Source organism: Pseudonaja textilis, chromosome 1 (genome assembly GCF_049901715.1).
Source record: "Pseudonaja textilis isolate UNSWEBS1 chromosome 1, rPseTex1.2, whole genome shotgun sequence".
Lineage (NCBI taxonomy): Eukaryota > Metazoa > Chordata > Lepidosauria > Squamata > Elapidae > Pseudonaja > Pseudonaja textilis.
Window position 1 is genome coordinate 96,532,574 of NC_141990.1, and position 13,562 is coordinate 96,546,135.

Here is a 13,562-nt window from a genome sequence, read left to right on the forward strand (position 1 = left end):
TTGTCCCTCAAAACTGTTTTGCTTCCCAAATTATCCTTTATCACAACCAACGTCAGTCTAGAAACCTCCAGAAATGCAGGTAGGGGATAATGGGAAGTGTGCTGCATTGGATGAGGATGGAAGTTATTGGAAGCTGAAAGTTAGAATTCAGTGTATCTGGAAAACACCTTCAGGAAGCCTGCTCAGTCAGAAAGGTTTCACTTCTCACTCTGTCTCTCTCTGTCTCTCTCATACACATGCACATCTCTACCACCCCCAATAGCTCCTCCAGTGGTCTGTTAAACAAGACCTGTCAGAGCTGGTAACCAGCATTTGGTTAAGGCGTGTGCCTGCTTTCCAGAACAGCTCCTTTCCCTTTATGTTATTTACAGGTGAAATAGGAATGGTCTTGTTTGCGGAGCTGCTTGCTTAATTGACTGAAGGCAGCTAAAGATCAAATGCAAGAGAACGATGGCAATATTTTGTGTGTTAATACCTGTCTTCCTGATTTGCTCTCCTCTTGGTGACTCCTGCCGGAGCCCTGATGACTTTGTGGGTGCCAGTTCTCCTGGAGATATTGTCATTGGAGGCTTGTTTGCAATTCATGGCAAAATGTTACATTCTGGAGAAAAGCCCCTCAAACCTATGATTGCCAATTGTGCTGGGTGAGTAACAACAGCTCTCTCTGCCATAAAAAATGTTAGAAGGAAAATGACATGAAAGTGAATGGGGCTACTCAAAAGGGGGAGAGGACTGGAAATTTAGTGGATTTTAAAAATGATTCTTATTTAAATCTGACAGTTGAGATAAAAGGACTGCATGACTAGAGGACTGTTATACTACTATAGGCAGATAAAATCTAGTACCAGGGATTAGGGAGAGCTTCAACATCTATCTTACTCAGAAGTTATAAAATAAAAACTAATGAGTTTATCTTTATGCCAATGCTGTAGGATTGTGCTGTAAAACTAATGTGTAAATTACTGTATGACATTGATCCATTGAATTCAACAAGCTTTATTTCTGAGTACTGGGGCAGAAAGAAGGACTGAAAGTATTTTATTGATTTATATCTCTTCTGCAATAAATGATTAATTATTACAAATTTTAATATTTAGATCCATGATGCAGTAATATGATTTTAAACACATGATGTGACCGGAATCTAGCTCAAGTATACAATATCCTTTGTGCTGCAGTGTTGTATATAACTTATTTTTAAAAATAACTGGAAGTAGAAACTTTTATATAATAATTTAGATGCAATCTCAGTGAGAATCTGGGAATCTGTATCAGATCTGGACTGTAATAATCCGGACAACCACTAGATAGCACCAAAGAAATACATCAATTTCTAGCTCTTTACTGCCATCTAGTGATCATGCAGAGTTTTGCTGTACAGTTTGATTAGCCCCAATGGATTCAGCCCATTAATTGTATCATTCTTGCTCAAGAATGTATAAAGGCCATGCTTGGAATTGCAAGAATTTCACAAAATCAAGTCACTTTACCTAGGACTGACTTCTATATTATATATTAAGAGTGAAGCAATCCATCATCACTAGCTGCCAGCCAGCATTTTCAAAGTGCATCTCAAAGGGTAATTAAATTCTCTTCCTTCCTTTATACCTAACATCTTTTCCCCCAACTCAAGGGATACCAAATTTGGCCAAATGATCACTAGAGATCAGCAAAGAGATACAGAAAATACTAAAGCTAGGCTGCCATCTGATGTAGAACCACAATTTTGCAGCCCAGATCTAAAAGTCCTATCCAAACTGATGTGTTCCAAATATGTGGAAATGGAATTCTCAGGCAGCACGGCCTATCATCCTCTGTGCTGGACAACCCCTGTGACATCTAGAAGTCACTAAACTAAGGAAAACATTTTTGGATTAATGCAATTAGCAATAGCACTTAGACTTCATAGTGCTTTTATGTCAGCCTATTCTCACCCAACAATCTGCATCCTCATTTTACTGACCTCGAAAGGATGGAAGGCTGAGTCAACCTTGAGCCAGTCAGAATCTAACTCCTGACAAGAAGCAGTGAGTTAGCCTGCCATACTCCATTCTAACCATGGCACGCCATTTTTCTGAGACGTAGGTGCCTTTGTGAAACTGGGAGATATGGGTAGGAAAGAGTTAATGAGGTCAGCAGGACTACTATAGTTTTTCAAGAGCCCAGTTATTATGACACTTTACAATAGATATCAATGAACACTAACCAAGCTCTTCAACCAAATTTACTGTAATATGTGGAAATTTAGAGTCCTACCCACTTTACCAATTGTAGAAGTTGACTGGATCAAATCAGGATCTTGGTCAAGAGAGAGGAGAAGAATACCTTATTCTCACCTTTCAGCAAATCTGATACAGGAAAGATAGCAGAATCCAGGTTCATATTGTTCTTTCTCCAAATAAAAAGTTAGTTGGTGGATAGAAGGAAAATTAAGCTCCTGATCAGTTTTAACTTATTTGCTTGTGATCTCTACAGGCAGAATTGTTACCATATTATAGGTAGTCCTCGACTTACAACAGTTCATTTAGTGACCATTCAAAGTTACAATAACAGTGAAAAAAGTGAGCTATGACCATTTTTCAGTTAACTGCTGCAGCATCTCCATGGTCATGTGATCAAAATTCAGACACTTGGGCAACTGACTCATATTTATGACAATCCTGGGATCATGCGACCCTCTTTTGCGACATTCTGACACGCAAAGTCAGTGACGAAGCCAGTTTCACTTAACAACTGTGACACTAATTTAGGAACTACAGTGGTTCACTTATCAACTGTGGCTGGAACGGTTGTAAAATTGGGCAAATTTCAATGAATAAATGCCTCACTTAGCAACAAAAACTTTGGACTCTATTTTGGTTATAAGTCAAGGACTACCCGTACTTCTCTTGTGGTCGTACTGTAAGTCGAGGACTGCCTGTACTTCCATTGGCAATATTGAGATAATTATCCTGACTTTGACATTTCTAAAGAACCAGATCATTAGAGAGGAGCTTGTGCTAAGGTCCAGGGGGCTCATGCACATGTATCTTGGCTTCATCCACCATCACTCATTCTATTCACCAGTATCATGTCCAAAGGATAAACGTTGCTCTCCCCCAAAATAAGTCTCTTGACCTCTCTTAAAGGACCTAGGAAAAAATCCTAGGAAATGGTAAGGTTCTTAACCCTCTTCCTCCAGGCACTAGACTAGACTAGACTAGACTAGACTAGACTAGACTAGAATAGAATAGAATAGAATAGAATAGAATAGAATAGAATAGAATAGAATAGAATAGAAGCTGGAAGGGATCTTCGGAGGTCTTTTAGTCCAGCTCCCTGCTCAAGCAGGAGAACCTATAGTATTTCAGGCAAGTGACTATCTAGTCTCTTCTTGAAAAACCTCCAGTGATGGAGCGCCCACGATTTGTGAAAGGCAAGCTGTTCCACTAGTTAATTGTCTTCACCGTTAGGAAGTTTCTCTTAATTTTGAGTTGCTTCTCTCTGTGCCTAGTTTCTGTGATAAAAATCAACCAAAAGACAACTGGAGACACAACAAATAAGAGCTTTATTATGAAGCTTTTGCAAAAGGGAATTCTGCTCATGGGCAGAAGACATGGTTCCCAGGAAGGCTGGGGTTTATATACAGGTTCAAATATACAGTGTCTGCCCCTTTCAGGGTTCACAATCTATCCAGCTACGTATCCAATTATGCAACACCCCTATTATTATTGTAGCATAACATCTGTTTCCCCCTCCTGTTTATCTGTTTCCATTTCCAGTAAACTCCATCATTAGCATGACACTGGACAGCATAACCTGCCAGATATATAACCTTTATACAAAACAATAGAGAATTCTTACATAATATTCCAGTAAATTATCTTAGGTTAACACAGAGGTTTAAAATGGTGTTACCATTGCTTTATATTTTCACAGGTATAATTTTACATATCACAGTTTCCAACCATTGTTTCTTGTTATGCCCTTTGGTGCTCTGGAGAATAATTTGACCCTTCTCTTCTTTGTGGCAACCCCTCAAATACTGGAATACTGCTATCATGTCACCCCTAATTCTTCTTTTCTTTAGACTAGCTAAATCCAGATCCTGCAGCCCTTCTTCATATGGTTTTGTCTCCCAGGCCTTTGATCACTTTAAAACTTAGATGAATTAATTCTGAGTGTGATGAACCCATTTGGAGGAAGAGAAAGCACATTGTGGGGCTCAGTAACCTAAAAGCAGTGAAGATTGCTTATTGCCGTTGTTAGTAGTCTGATCCAAACAGTGCATTTGGTTGTCAGGGATGGAGCATTTCAACATACAGTAGACAGAGATCCAGAAGAAACTGTATGTATGTAAATACATTCACATGTTCCAAAATCCTAGAAAACATTCAGAGGTTATTTAATCTGGGTAACCGCTGCAGAATGGCATTTCTATTGTTTTCTGGAAATCAGAGATAAATCTAACCATATACATCTGTAGAGGAGAGTTCAAATAATGTTGACAAATGCCTGCCAGGTAGTTGGTCTGACTTTTCTGTCAAAGGTATGCATTATCCGTCTTATAAGTTCAAGGGACTTCATCACTATGAGTTTATTGTGAGCAAATAGGAAATATGCATCCAGATATTATATAATGTTATACAGCTTCCATTGAAACAACTAAAAATTATTTCTGTATTTCTTGGCAGCTTTGAAGTTCAAGTGTTTCTTCAGAGTCTTGCAATGGTCCATGCCATAGAAATCATCAACAACTCCCCTCTTCTACCAGGAATTAAACTGGGTTATGAAATCTATGACACTTGTGCAGAAGTTACCAGGGCCATGGCTGCAGCTTTGAGGTTCCTGTCCAAGTTTAATGCTTCCAAAGACCTGGTAGAATTCAAATGCAACTATTCAGATTACACACCCCGAGTAAAAGCTGTCATAGGAGCTACTTATTCGGAAGTGTCTATGTCAGTTGCAAGAATATTGAATTTGCAGTTAATACCACAGGTAAGTCATTCTGGAAACATATCCTTATTTTCAGTCAGTAAAATCTAAATGAATGAATGAATATCTCAACCAGGGGTGGGATCCGACAGGGTTAACTACCGGTTTGGTGATTTACGAGGTTTGGTGATTTACGATGTGATTCCCTGCATGCTGTGCGTGCCTGTAAATCATCATCAGCTTGCTGCCTGGACAGTTGAGCAGCGCTGAGTGCAGAGAAGCGGTGTTTGAAAAAGCACCTTTTTCCTGCTTTTTCAACTGCACTTGTGCCTCGCACGGCAGCTGAGGTTGAAAAAGCAGGAAATAAAGGTCAGGTAAGAACCCAGGTGACGGGTGGGCCAAAACAGCGGTTCTATGTCTGCTGCTCTTCAGAGCTACCAGTTCTACAGAGCCGGACAGAATCGGTAGAATCCCACCCCAATCTCAACGGCATAACTAGAACCTGAATATAGTTAAGAAGGAGCTGCATTTGGCACAAGTTGTGCATTTCCACAACTTTCTGGATTTAGAATACAATTCTGTACAGAACTGAGTAATGTATCTGTATTTTTCTAAAAGTATTTTTAGGCTGTATATGTTTCCACTTGTATGATATTGCATCCTCAATGCTTTAGAAGTACATTGCTAGTCTTGATATCTAGAAAAAGCAATATGGAGAAGCAGAAAATTATGTTGGCAAATTCTTCCAGGTTAAAATTACTCAGGTTTCTCCTTTCTACATACAGATAGTTCTCAACTTACGAGTATTTTTTTTAACAACTGCTCAGAATTTTGGTGGTACTGAAAAAAGTGACTTTATCAGCCGTCCTTACTCTCATGACTGTTGCAACATCATCATGTGATCAAAATTTGGATGTTTAGCAACTGGAGCATCCCGGAGTTATGTGATCACCACTTGAGACTTTCCCAAGGGGTTACTGACAAGCAAAGTCAATGGTGGAAGCCAGATTCACTTAATGACCACGGCAATAAAAGAGGGTGTGGCTTATTTACCAACCGCATCACTTAGCAACAAAAGTTTCAGTCCCAACTGCAGTTGTAAGTCAAGGACTACCCATGGAGAAAAATGCTTTTACGAACATGCAGGACAATTTAGCAGTCTGATCTTCTCTTACAATCTGATGTGTTACAAAAGGTTAACATCCCTCCCTATTATCTCTGCTCATTGAAAATGCTTTTAGTTGTAGTTCAGCAATATCTAAAAGGCCATGTTGTCAGCTCTGTTTTACATATTCTAATTGGAATAGTCATTTGAGATTAGAGGCTCACGTACATCTAATTTTCTGCTACATTTTCATTCATTATGACAGCACAGCCATGAACATGAGTGTAAATGTGGAAACGAGGAGTGGGGGAGGAGAGGCAACTGTAAATAGGAAGTAAATTTAAACAAAACTGTTTCTCTACTAATACTTCATCTGTAGAAATCAACATGCCAACTGATCTTGAAGAGAAACTTTCCTTTTTTTACAGTTAGTGCCTAGACAAATTTGGGTTTATCCTTTAAATTATCTAGAAATAGGGCTGGAAGGAACCTTGGAGGTCTTCTAGCTAGTTGTTTACTGAGAAAAATCATTCAAATACCTAGGCATAGTTTTCAGGCCATGATCACATATAGATGAAAAAAGCAAATGTAGGATAATTAAGTAGTTCAGAAGGTCCATTCTACACTAACGAGGCATTCTTTCTCCCTGCTGCATATGTATTTGGCCAGTCAAAGCACAGTGGCCAAATAGGCCTATGCAGATCCCCTCTTCCCCCCAGAAAAGTCTAGATCAAGTTCTTTGCTATACCTGAAGCCTGATTCTTTGCTGCAAGGTGACCATTGAGACCAACACCTGGGTATCTACTTTCAAACTGTATATGTATTTTGCTCCTGTAGATTTGATCCCACAAATTCTCTTACAGAGAATTTTACTTCCTCCTGCTTTAATGCAATAAATTAAAGTTTTGAAGGTCCTCCCCGCTTTAACTCTGTACAGTACTTGGACAGGAGCATGCAATTGAAGATTTGAGGTAACAGATTAATGACATGGATGCACAACTAAAACTAGCATAATTTCCCATGGAAATATTCCCAATTATCTCCCTTACTCTTCTTAGACCTGCCAGATATTGAAGTCAAATCATAATCCATAAATATTTTCTCTTCTAGCATGTTTCAGTGTGGTTGCTTTTAGAAGGGAATCACAAGTGAATTCCATTTGACTAAGGTTCTGCCCATGTGCAGGGGCTAAGGGAATACTGAAATTGTAAATCACATTTCATTTATACATTTTATGCTGATACCTATTTATAGTTGATGTCCTCATATTTGAACAAATTCTCTGGTCTCCTCTGTTGCTTTTATTTACTCTCAGACAGCTGTGATTTTGCTACTTAAACTTCAGCCAGGTTTAGCTATGCATATGTGAAATGTGTAGCTGATTTATGGATATGCTTACTCAGTTTTATTCTTAAAGATTTTTTTCCCCCTTTCTCTCTGCCTAACTTATTTTGGTCATCAGGCTTCATTATTGGTCATGGACCTCAGGAAAGATTTATTTTCTTTTTTAAAAAGGTTTTATTGTTTTTAAAACAACCATAAAAAAATACAACATAAAAACATCAAACCATCTTCCATATATGTGCATACAGTGTGTCGGTTGGTTTACAAATCGTTTGGTGCTTCCACTTCGTAGTCTTCAATTACAATTACATTGTATATGTTCTCATATTGTCAATCAAATATTCCTAAATACATTAATATTATTGCTAATCAATCATTCGACTATACTATTATTCATTCATGTTTTACAAGATAATCCATATTTTACTTAATTTGTTTTATGACAGTTCATATTATCATCTCAAATCTATCCTATAATCATTTTGTAGATATAATAAAAATACATCTTTATATATTCATTATGTTCTAAAAATCTGCATATTTCATTACCATGTTTTATTGTCTAACCATTGATAGAATAGATCCCAAATTTTATAAAATTGTTTATCTTCTTGTTCTCTGATTTCAAATGTCAATCTACCATGTTTTATTGTCTAACCATTGATAGAATAGATCCCAAATTTTATAAAATTGTTTATCTTCTTGTTCTCTGATTTCAAATGTCAATCTACTCATTTCAGCACATTCCAATATTTTCTTAACAGCTTCCTCCTGTGTTGATATTTTCTCATTTTTCCAGTTTTTAGCAAATACAATCCTAGCCACTGTTAATACATTTACAATCAAATATTTCAATTCTTTACTATATATTTCAGGTAAAATTCCCAATAAAAATATATCTGGTTTCAAGTCTATATGCTTAGGAAAGATTTATTATCTTGAAGGAGTCCTCATACACTCCCTGGTAAGAGGTGAAGAAGCTGCTGAAAGCATAGGAATGATCAGGAGACACACGTGACTGTAGATTGTTTTGCTGAAAAGCAAGGATGCCTACATAGGTGAAGGGAAGCTTGCCTGAGGGAATGTTAACATTTGCGATGTGTAAACAGGGCTTCTCTTGCTCTTCTGTCCTTTCCTGGACTACAAAGAAGCCAACCATTTCAACAAAATGCTGAAGTGAACAATGCGATGGCATGATCCAAGCTCTTCCCCTTTCCTATGTGAGTGAGATATTACAATACCTGTCCCACCGGAGCAAAGTTTGTGCTGGGACAGCCCAGTGTTTGTTTCATCATTGCCTTCTTGCTTGCATTCAAACATGGCTTTCCCTTCTGAGTTACTATTATGGTTAAGGCTTCAGGCTAGAAACTGAGGGACCCTGAATTTTAATTGATCAAAGGCCTGGAGATTAAACCATATGAAGAACAACTGAAAATGTTGGGTCTGGATAGTCTAAAGAAAAGAAGAATTAGGGGTGATGTGATAGCAGTATTTCAGTATTTGAGGGGCTGCCACAAAGAAGAAGGGGTCAAATTACTCTACAAAGCACAAGAAGGAAGGACAAGAAATAAAAGTTGGAACCAAGAGAAAAAGCAACCAGGAATTAAGGAGAAACAAGTTGAGGACAATTAACCAGTGGAACAGCTTGCCTTCAGAAATCGTGGGTGCTCCATCACTGGAGGTTTTTAAGAAGAGTCTAAACAGTCTCCTATCTGAAATGATATAGGTTCTCCTGCTTGAGCAGGCGGCTGGACTAGAAGACCTCCAAGGTCCCTTTCAGCTCTATTCTATTCTAACAGTTCTGACTTGAGCATGGGTGACCTGGGCTAGTCATTTTCTCTCAGCCCTGGGAGCAGGTAAGGGCAAACTCCTTCCAAAATCTTATCAAGAAAATTGCAGGAATCTGCCTAGGTAATTGTCAGGACACAACACTGCCTCAAAGGCTATACACACACATACACATACACGAACACACACACACACACACACACACACACACACACACACACACACACACACACAAACTTATTCAGTGGCCTTCAACAGTTCAACAGTGGCCTATAGCAGTTCATTTAGTGACCATTCAAAGTTGCAAGGACAGTGAAAAAAGTGAGTTATGATCATTTTTCACTCTTACAACTATTGCAGCATTTCCATGGCCACATGATCAAAATTGAGACATTAATGGCAACTGATTCATGTTTGTGAGGTTTGCAGTGTCCTGGAGTCATGCGATCACCTTTTGTTACCTTATGACAAGCAAAGTCAATAGGGAAACATTACTATCTTAACAACTGCAGTGATTCACTCAACAACTGTGGCAGAAAAGGTCATAAAATGAGACAAAACTGGCTTAATAATTGTCTCACTTAGCAACAGAAATTTGGGGTTAATTGTGGTTGTAAGTTGAGAACTACCTGTATTTTGACTTGCTTCTAGTGTTCATATTTTCTTCACTATTCATATATGCCTTCACATAAATATGTGTGCTTTACATGTGTGTACACATTCATACCGGAACACACATACACTTTTTCGTTCTCCAGGTAAAAAGGATGGGTTTCTATCCGAACGTGCAATCCTAGATAGCTGGGTATTATACAATCATTACATGTTTATAGTTTTATCTCCTCTTCCATAGAAAAGATGTCATATTAAATTCAGGGTTATCTTCTTTTTTCTTTAAAAATGGTACCTATTTACATTTCACAAATTTCACAAATACATTTCAAAGCTACAAAAATTTGGGTTCTGTGCAACGCTGTGCATGTTGAGATCTAGAAAATTTCCTTTCCCAGACAGGAAAATAACCCAGCAATAAGAAATTTTGGGCAGCAAATGAAGTTATTCAGGCTAGAAATGTATACTACTTAGCAATACAGACATTCCCTCGAATGCAAGAGGCTTTCCTTTTGAAGAAATTGAACAAAGCTGCTTTGGCAAGGAATGAGCCACTATGTGGAAGCTATAAGAGCTTTTTCAACCCTGGCTGAATATAACCTTCTACCTAAATAGTCAAACTGTTTTGACAACGTGACTGGTATTTTTAAGAGCTTCAATTGACCATATCAAGTGGGGTAGCTATGTCAAATACAAAACAATGAAATAGCTCTGTTGTTTTCACTTGTTAAAATTAGCATTATTCAGAATACCTACCCTTCCTGCCTACCTTTGTTAGCCACATAATATTGTAAAAGATTCAGTCTGTATGTGAGCCTTCCCACATTTCATGCCTGCTAGAGGTAATAAAAATCCCCCCCCCCCCCGGAAGGTTTAGCCATCATGGCTCAATTTACTCATCGTGGAACTTTTCTTGGGATGGATAATGGTGGCCAGCCTCTATCCTAGTTAGTGTTTATCCTACAGTGGTTCCATTGCAGCATAGAACCCAAATTACTCGATTAAAAATTCATGGCTGATTTTTTTAAATTGCAATCTTTTACTGAGACCAAAATGGCTGATAAGGGAAACCTAGAAAACATGACAGAAATCTTAGAAAATTTCTAAGAATGCAAAATTCAATTCAATAACATAAAAGGGAATACTAGCTCTTTTGCCTGAATGATAATTACCTAAGACTTCCATCCAGATAAGTGTTTTGTATTGATTCATATATGGAGCAGGGTATTTCAGAAAACTGCTATCCACTCTTAGATTTTCCTCTAAAAACTTAATAACTAACTTTGCTTACATTTCCCCCCCAAAGTATGTGTGTGTGTGTGTGTGTCCGTAGACACACACACACTCATACACACACACTTTTTCAGGACCTAAGAATGTAGAGGTGTTTAGACCATCAGGTATTAGAAAATGAAAGCTTTAGAGCTATCATGAAGTCATATCAGCGCTGAGCTCATTTTGCTGAGCGTATAACCCTTAAATAATGGCCTGTATTGGTGACCTAGTCAAAACATCTCCCTGTTTCCATAACTGAACTGTTTTTTCCTCTCTGCAGGTCAGTCATGCATCCACCGCAGAAATCCTTAGTGACAAAGTGCGTTTTCCTTCTTTCCTGCGCACTGTGCCCAGCGATTCCTATCAGACCAAAGCAATGGCACGATTAATCCACAAATCAGGATGGAACTGGATTGGAATCATCGCCACCGATGATGACTTTGGGCGGCTCGCTGTGGAAAGCTTTGGGTTACAGGCCATGGCCAACAATGTCTGCATTGCCTTTAAAGAAATGTTGCCAGCTTATCTCTCGGACAGCACGATCCACGGCAAAATTAAACAAGCACTTGAAAAGATTGTCAAGGAAACCAGGGTAAATGTCATCGTCGTCTTTCTGAGGCAATTCCACGTAATGAGACTTTTCAGAAAAGCAATAGAAAGGAACATAAATAAGACCTGGATTGCAAGTGATAACTGGTCAGCGGCTGTGAAGATTAGCACCCTTCCAAATATCAGTCGCCTGGGGAAAGTGGTTGGATTTACATTCAAAAGTGGCAACATGTCCTCTTTCCATGAATTTTTGAGCAATCTGCCAACCACACCCAGGGGCAACAACACATTCTTAAGGGAATATATGATGCTAATGTCAACATGCTCCCATATAAATGATCAAGATCTGAGCAAGTGCATTTCAAACCATTCGGCAGAGAGTTTGCTCCAAAATCAGATTCGCCCAATCAACAGCCTTTGGCGAGAGGAATTTCTCATTGCCAATATTGAACCAGGATTTATCCACAGCACCATGCTGGCAGTGCATGCCATTGCCAAGGCCATTCAGAAACAGTGCAAAGACAGAGACTGCAAAGATCCATATGCTTTTGCTCCTTGGGAGGTAGGGCTTGATTATATTTTTCATGCTCATTTGGCTCTGCTTTGCATCTCTTTTTTCCTTGCATATTAGTGCGCAAATATTAATATGAGGGCCTATTTTTGTTATTTATTTAGGATGAGGTAAGGATGCTCTATCATCAAGATTAAAACAGCTTGAATGTAATATAATGTGTCACTTTCCGTATGTGATGTTCTGGTTTCTTAGCAGTTGAAATTGTGTTCATTTACTTGCTTCTGCAAGCCAGAGATCTTTGTTTCTCATGGTAGTTGGAGAAACCTTACATCACCATACACATCATGCAACAGCGTCCACTCTCACTGGATTCACAAACATGCAAAGCCACGTCTTGTTAAGTAAGCCATAAAGAAGCTGGATTCATAGTAGTACATGCTAAACTAAAACCAGACAAACCACATCATAACTTAGGATAATGTGTGATTGTGCCCTGTGTTTTAAGAGATAGCACATTTTGTTAAATAATCAACAACAGTGTGTGTGTGTATATATATATATATATATATATGCATATTAGAGGATTAAGATTCTCTTGTTTAATTTTGTTTGGGGATAAACATTTGAAATTGAGGAGCCACTTACAAGATCAGTTTTAATCATTAAAATTTAACTCCAATAAGAAGGACTTAATTGAAATGTAAGTTTTTTGGGGGGAGGAAGCTTCATTTTTGCTCCTACATAAAAATAGAAATAGATATCTTTACTAGTCCATATAACCCCCACACACACACACCTTTTCCCCACCAAAAGATTACTTGATAATTTCTGGGTGGGTCAACATTTGGAGAAAGCCAAGATATCATGAATACAACTTGGCAAAAGGGATGTAGATCAAATCCCAACAGCAATTCCCCTTCAAAATTCTGAGCATCACATTTGAGTTAATTCTTTTGAAAGAAAAAGCCTTAGTTTCAAGAAGAAATTTTTCCACTATGATCTATAGCCATTTGCTCCTATCTCAGCAATAATATATTGTTTCATCATGCTGTTTCCAAGTGTCATTGGAAAGTACCTTACCTAAAAAATATTCTAAGCAAAACATCATAGAAAGCAAGTCGACATTGGTTTTTACCCACAGATGAAAGAATAAAGAGAATAATCTCAGTGAGAGATACCCTTGAGATTATCAAGAATTGGTGCTTAGCATATACTGAGGGCTCTTCATCCATTTCAATGCAGCCGGTTTTCATGCAAGTCCTTAGTTAGTCTGACTCTAAATAATGGCCATGTTTACTTAGTTAATAGACAACCAACACTGGCCTAATGCTTAACCATCTCTTAGCAAACTAACCTAACAATTTTCTAGAAAATGGCTCTCAAACAGGAAAAAGGATATTGCTAGCTTCTTTCTTCAGTATCAGCCTGAACAGAGAGATTTCCACTTCAGCTAATTTTCTC

At 38.2% G+C, this 13,562-nt stretch overlaps 1 protein-coding gene across 1 annotated transcript in view; it reads left to right on the forward strand.

Moving 5' to 3' along the window:
* The first annotated feature begins 450 nt into the window (after positions 1-450).
* Positions 451-13,562, forward strand: part of GPRC6A (G protein-coupled receptor class C group 6 member A) — a 33,265-nt gene continuing 20,153 nt past the window's right edge. Inside the window, exons 1-3 of the mRNA XM_026705392.2 lie at positions 451-644; positions 4,674-4,977; positions 11,319-12,149. Of these exons, the coding sequence (XP_026561177.1) occupies positions 451-644; positions 4,674-4,977; positions 11,319-12,149 (1,329 nt within the window). The remainder of the gene's footprint in view (positions 645-4,673; positions 4,978-11,318; positions 12,150-13,562) is intronic.